The sequence below is a fragment of the Podarcis vaucheri genome (assembly GCF_965113315.1).
Source record: "Podarcis vaucheri genome assembly, chromosome: 6".
Taxonomy (NCBI): Eukaryota; Metazoa; Chordata; class Lepidosauria; order Squamata; family Lacertidae; genus Podarcis; species Podarcis vaucheri.
In genome coordinates, this window is record NC_138764.1 from 24,608,679 (window position 1) to 24,615,472 (window position 6,794).

Here is a 6,794-nt window from a genome sequence, read left to right on the forward strand (position 1 = left end):
CATTGTACTGTTTCATATGCTCGTTAAAAAGCTACTGCTTCTTTTTGCAAGCCTATCAAGACATGTAATCCAGCTAGGTGCACTTTTATTATTTGATAATGGATGGTATTATTTTGTATGGATACTACTTGTAAAAGCTTACAAATGTATAAATTTTAAAACAACACAGAATCATAGAGATGGAAGATACCACAAGTAGGGTTCCCATATTGTTTTTGGGGGGCCAAAGTGGTTCGGCTATTTTTAAGGAAATTCAAACCGCCCCTCAAAAAACCCACCACCCACTTCCGACATGGGTTGCCATACGCCCAGGTTCTCCAGGACACTTATACCGATCTTCAGAAATTCCGCCCGGACACTATTTCCAGCAGATGAATCCTGGAAATCCCAGACGTACGGCTGCCCTAACCACAAGGGCCATCTACTCCAACCACCTACAATACAGGAATCTCAGGGTTAGGCTAAATGACCCTTGGAATCCCTTTCAACCCTACAAATCTATGAGCATAAAGGCAGTGGTTCTCACACATTTTTTTGCTGGGCCTCACTTTTAGAATAAAAATTTGCTCGCCCCATACCAATTTATTAATGAGAAGTACATTGGAAACAAAAAATAAACGACTAGCAGGGCTGGATTTATAACGTAGAACACAACTACTTTATAATATGCTCACGGGACATCCAGAAGGTGTAAAACAAAGCAGCTTTCCTAAAAATCTCCCCCAAAATATAATTACAAATGAGCCTCTTACATACGTATGTACCGTAAGTATGTGTGCAAACCCAATCACTTAGTGCCCTTGCTCTCTTATTGAAAAGACACCTAGTCACATTCTGCAAATAAATAAAAAAAAACATTTTCATGCTATACTACACTACACCGGAATGTTTAAATGCTCCTTTGATTGTCCTTGAATCTTCCCGCCACACTTGCCACCCTCTCCTGCCGCACCACTGCGTTAAAAGAAAGGGCCCCGATCCTGGGGGGCTCCCGGAGCGTTTCCTAAAGCGAGAGAGAGAGAGAGAGAGAGAGAGAGAGAGAGAGGTGGTGGGTGGAGCCCGACGCGGCTTCTTGGGCAAGGAAGTGGCCGCGGCTCCTGCCCAAGGGGGGGAACCGGGGCTGGATCCGTCCCGCTCATGGCGGCCACGTCGCTTGCGCGCTGCTGCACTAGCAGCAGCAGGGCGATCCCCTGCAAGCCCCCGAAGCAACGGGGCAGGAGGCCGCTGAGCCACGGCCAGGAGGACGGGGAAGGAGGTGTCTCCAACGGCAGCGGCTCCTCCGCGGCCCAGCGCTCCGGGGAAGCGGGCACCTGCGAGGGCAGGGAAGGGTTAACCGAAGCGGAGAAGAGGGTGGTGGCTCTCCACGAGGAGGCATGCGCGGTGAGTCCGCTTCGCTTTTGCCTCGCCTTGGCGCAGCCGCCTTGGCGCTCCGGGTTTGTGCTGCGGCTGCTGCTCTGCAAACCGGGGCAAGTGTCGGACTTGAGAGTCGTATTTTTTCTATTAGCAAAGGTGTGGTCTTTTTCTGCGCCAGGGACGCTTCGGAACTGGCAAGGGCTTCCGTTTAGCAAGCCCAGATTGCCACGCTTTGCTCTTGCTGCGTGTTTTGTGACTTTAGCTATTGTTTGGCCAGTACTGTAATTGTAAGCACTTTTGTTGTTTAGTCGTGCCCGACTCTTCATGACCCCATGGACCAGAGCATGCCAGGTCTTCCACTGCCTCCCGCAGTTTAGTCAAACTCATGCTGGTAGCTTTGAGAACACTATCCAACCATCTCGTCCTCTGTCGTCCCCTCCTCCTTGTGCCCTCCATCTTTCCCAACATCAGGGTCTTTTCCAGGGAGTCTTCTCATGAGGTGGCCAAAGTATTGGAGTCTCAGCTTCTGGATCTGTCCTTCCAGTGAGCACTCAGGGCTGATTTCCTTCAGAATGGATAGGTTTGATCTTCTTGCAGTCCATGGGACTCTCAAGAGTCTCCTCCAGCACCATAATTCAAAAGCACCAATTCTTCGGCGATCAGCCTTCTTTATGGTCCAGCTCTCACTTCCATACATCACTACTGGGAAAACCATAGCTTTAACTTTATGGACCTTTGTTGGCAAGGTGATGTCTCTGCTTTTTAAGATGCTGTCTAGGTTTGCCATCGCCTTTCTCCCAAGGAGCAGGCGTCTTTTAATTTCGTGGCTGCTGTCACCATCTGCAGTGATCATGGAGAGTCGGCCACGACTGGACCTAATGGTCATGGGTCCCTTTATCCTTTGCCTTTAATCACGGGAACAAGAAGTAAGGTCTGCTGTTCTCTCTGTGTGTTTTTAATAGGCTGGGAAGCATAACTACATAGATCCAGTCACTGGCTACCTAGTGTTCACCAAAGTGGCCCATTTGCAGAGAGGACACTGCTGTGGTACTTCCTGCAGACATGTGAGTATTAAGCCTTGTTGCCTCGCATGAGGAAGGCTCTCCATCAACAAATCAGTCAGTTTTAAAATGAATTTAAGTGGTAAATGACACACCTGTTCCCTTAAAAGGATACACATGAAAGCCTCTCTGGGGAAGGCAGTTGAATTTCCAGAGACAGAAAGAAGTTGCAGTCGTTTTTGTCCCCTCAAAAAATGTACACATTGTTTGTATATATGATCCTGCACATGTTCACTCAGTTAATTTGGTGGAATTAACTTCCAGTGTGGCTAAGAAGTGTGTTTTATCGGTTTCTGCTGGTGTCAAGAAACAAACCTGAACACGTTCTAGGCAGCCAGTGATTAGATTTGCAAACAGAGCTAACCTTGAAGACGACCTCCAAATTCCTACAGATGCTTCTGGAGAGATGTGCTTGGGTGAACAGAAATAGCTATGGCGAACCGATCGGGCATACTGTAGATTTAAGATGTAGCCGTGCTCTTTGTATAGCCTCTGATCTTTATGACCTTGGTTTTTGAGTTGCTGTTAAAAAATGTTTTTTTTACAGAAGACAAATAAAATAGGAGATCTAATCAGTTTAAGTGCCAGCAACTGCCTTGAATACCTTACTAAGTGCCGTCAATTTCAGCCGTTCTTTTAAAAAAATTCCTTAACACACTAGCAAGTTTATTGCTTCCACATTTGACAGTAACAGATCATAATAATTTGGTTTGAATCCCTCCCCATGACCTTGAACTCACCACTTGGGTGTAATGCACACTAAAATCAATAGGCCCCACCCCAAGCAAAACATTCAGCACTGGGATATGTAAAACATTTTCAGGGGTGCATTTATCATCCCAACGGTCCTTCCCAAACTGTTTATTACTGCTTTAACTTTTCCATGTGAATTTCATTATAGCAAATGTCAAGAGCTGCTTCCAGACTCTTACCCAGAAATGTTGTTCTGGTAAGGAGGGGTAACAACAGAGTAGCTTATGGGATGTCATAAGTCAATGGCTCCACTCTCCCTGCACCCAAATTTCACAATCCCCAGCCCACCGGTTTTTCATAAATTATTTTTTTGTTGCCTGCGCAGTCAACACAAGTCCTCTTGAACAGAGTTCAAACAATAAAATACATCATTAAAAATATTAAAACATTTAAATCCGTTCATTTATCCACACTGGGCTGTCATCTCGTTAAGGAAATCTTAATTACCTCCATATGAGTTATTTATTTTAAAATAAATGATTTGATATACATTTATTTTCTTCATATTAAAAAAATCATATTGAAAAAGACCATATTGAGTGAAAAGGAGGGGGGAATCGCATCTTACAGCTTCAATGTCAACTAATCAATTTTAGCACATTGTCAAAATGTCCATTGACGCTCGCTTCTCAGTTCTATATCTGTTCCAATATTGGATAAATAGTGTCCAATTCCTTTGAAATGTGTCTTCTGAGTTACTTCTTCCCTCCCATTTTATTCATCACCATCTTATTCCAAATTTTCCCCTTCCATAATTTGAGAGGTGGCAGATGGGCTGTTCTATAGGTTACTGCTAATAATTAATCAGTTAAGCTTACATATTAATAAATCAATATTTCTGCAGAAAAAGGCCTGCCTTCTAGCAGAGTATACATGGAAGAGTTGTGATAGGCCCCATTGTGGAAGAGGCATTCTCTTCTGTGTGCGGAAAGGAGAAATCTATGTTATAAAATGATGCAGACCATCTGAGGTTTGTTTAAGTCAGGGGTGGCCAACGTGAATCCTGACGATTGGCTAGATAGAAGTTGGGGTCCAACATCTGCAGAGTCACAGGTTTCCCACCCCAGGTTTAAGAACTTGTCTACAAAATACCGTATTTTTTGCACCATAACACTCACTTTTTTCCTCCTAGAAAGTAAGGGGAAATGTCTGTGCGTGTTATGGAGGGAATGCCTGCGGGTGGCCGGGGGGGGGGATCTGCTGCAGTTGTGAGCAGAGGATCCATGGTTCCCCTTCCTTCCCTCCTCCGTGGTTACAAAGCATGGATCCACATGGATCCTCAGGATTTTTGCATTGGGCTACTCCAAACTCACTGTCAGATCACATGTCTGTGGCCACAGCATGAACCACAAAAATCATATAGCCACTATTTCGTTTAGAATATTTTTTTTCTTGTTTTCCTCCTCTAAAAACTACGTGCGTGTTATGGTCTGGTGTGTATTATAGAGCGAAAAATACGGTATTTTAAATTTCACCATTTAGCCTCTTGCATAATTCACCAGAAGCATCTTTTTAATCCCTGAAAAGGGTTGCAATGAATTAATGTGACTGATGAACCCTCTAAGCATTGCAACTCTACACCTGGCGGGTTGCAGAGAAATAAAAAGCAACTGGCATCCTGTCCAACCACAGATCAGTACTGCAAAGCAACCAAGATTGGCCTGAGCAATTATAGTGCACAGTTCATGGACAAAAAAACCAGTTCAGTGCATCTACCATAATTTAACATTGATTGTTTATATGCTATTTTGTCTTGCGGTTTTAATTTTGTTTTAGTGCTGTAATTTTATTGTTAGCAACCCTGGACTCTCATAAGAAGAAGGGTGAGGTATAACAATATTATTATTATTATTATTATTATTATTATTATTATTAACTGTTCAGAAGAAAGTAAACACCTTCAGCCTCCCTGACTCTTCACAAGCAGCCTTCTTCCAGTCTTATTTAGTCATCTGAAAGTGATTAAATACCTCGCTGCATCTATAGTATATAGGACTTGTGTCACCCTCTTCACGTTGCTCTCCAAAACACTCTTGAATTGTGAGTTTCAATGCTGCAGTCCCTGTGCACGCTTCCCTGGGAGTAAGCCTCATTGAACACAGTTGGACGTATTGCCAAATTTCAAGTCGGATCTGGCTACAAAAGATTCTGGCTTTCACTTTGTGTTTTGTGACTATTCCCGTCTCCCCATCTTACGTGAGGTTTCAGGAAGTGAGATCTCTTGACTTCAATGAGATCTCTTTTCTTCCACTTTGGTGAGTATACAGGATTGCATGCAGAGTGGGGAGAGGAGCGGTTGACTCAGATACCGTATAATGAGTAGGGACATATCTAGCAAGGAGGTTTCTTGGACAATAATTAGGACCATTTGTTTGGGGAGAGGGCAAGGAAAAGGGGGGTGCATGGCTCAATTCCTCCTCCTCCTCCTCCTCTTGCTCGCTCTCTTTTCAAGTCCCGAGGCCACAAATGATTTATAGGACATCATTAATTTTGTCTTTAAGCACGGGCAATGTTGAGGCCTCATCAAGAATGACTTATTCCATCTCTCTCTCTCTTTCTCCAGTGTCCATATGGTCAGATGAATGTTAAAGATCCTTCCAAAAAGAAGCGGTTCAATTCCTTTTTCTACGCTTGACGATCGAAGCCTTTTGCATCATACCATGAAGGGGAGGGGGAGTCAGCCCTCACTCCCATTTCTTCCTTCTTTTCTGCCCCCTACAGCTTCCATATTTTGCATAATGCTGTTCCTTTGACCTCTGCTGTTCTGCATCCTGAATATTTTCCAATTGCAATAAAATAAAAACCCCATGTGTGCTCCAGTGGCGCTGAGCCATTGACAAGGCTTTCCCTTTCTCTGGTGTTATAAGTGGCTGGCTGGGAAGAGATGGTTGCTTTGCCTTCCAGAGTTATCAGGCTGGAGAGGAGAAACCAGCCACGCTCAGGCTAGCTTTGTTTCACTTGGTGGTGCTGAGCTACTCTTTGAGAAACATTTAAAGGCGACTTTATAAGACTTCTAGCACAAGGCTGAAAGAAAGTCTCCAAACTGATCCATAACACAATCATTGGATTAGCATCTTTGTCCTGAATGATCTAACTATATTTGCTCTGCAGTTGTGTGTTTGTTTGGCTGCAAGCTCAACAAGATATTCTTAAGCAACCGCAGGCTTATAGACATCACCCCAGAATTGGCCCTACTAAACATCTTCCAAGACAACAATGCCCATTTACACCACAAAGAACTCATAACCCACCTGCTCTCAGCAGCCAGAAACACCATAACCAGACACTGGAGAGACTTGTCAGGAGTAAGCATGGACCAATGGTACCAAATAGTATGGGAAACAGCCCTACTAGAAAAATTAACTAATAAACTGAAACTGACACGGGGACAAACAGAAGAAGACGCCTTCACCCCGGTATGGCTCCCCTTTATCACATACACAGCCCAACAGGACAGTGACAACAATACACCAACAGCATACAAATCAATATGGCTAAACCTGATCCAAAACACCCACCCAGCTCACCCACACACGAAAACAAAGATCACCACAGCCAATCACAAGCAAACAATCACACCCTAGGCCAACCCCAACCTCTCTCACCACCAAAGGAACACAAGTGAAC

At 44.2% G+C, this 6,794-nt stretch overlaps 1 protein-coding gene across 1 annotated transcript; it reads left to right on the plus strand.

Moving 5' to 3' along the window:
- The first annotated feature begins 716 nt into the window (after positions 1-716).
- Positions 717-6,007, plus strand: LOC309533893 (uncharacterized protein C1orf53). The gene is made up of 3 exons (XM_082225602.1): positions 717-1,380; positions 2,316-2,417; positions 5,731-6,007. Exons 1-3 carry the CDS (start codon positions 1,138-1,140, stop codon positions 5,800-5,802), a joined length of 417 nt encoding a protein of 138 aa, XP_082081728.1. The 5' UTR covers positions 717-1,137; the 3' UTR covers positions 5,803-6,007.
- The last annotated feature ends 787 nt before the right edge of the window (positions 6,008-6,794 follow it).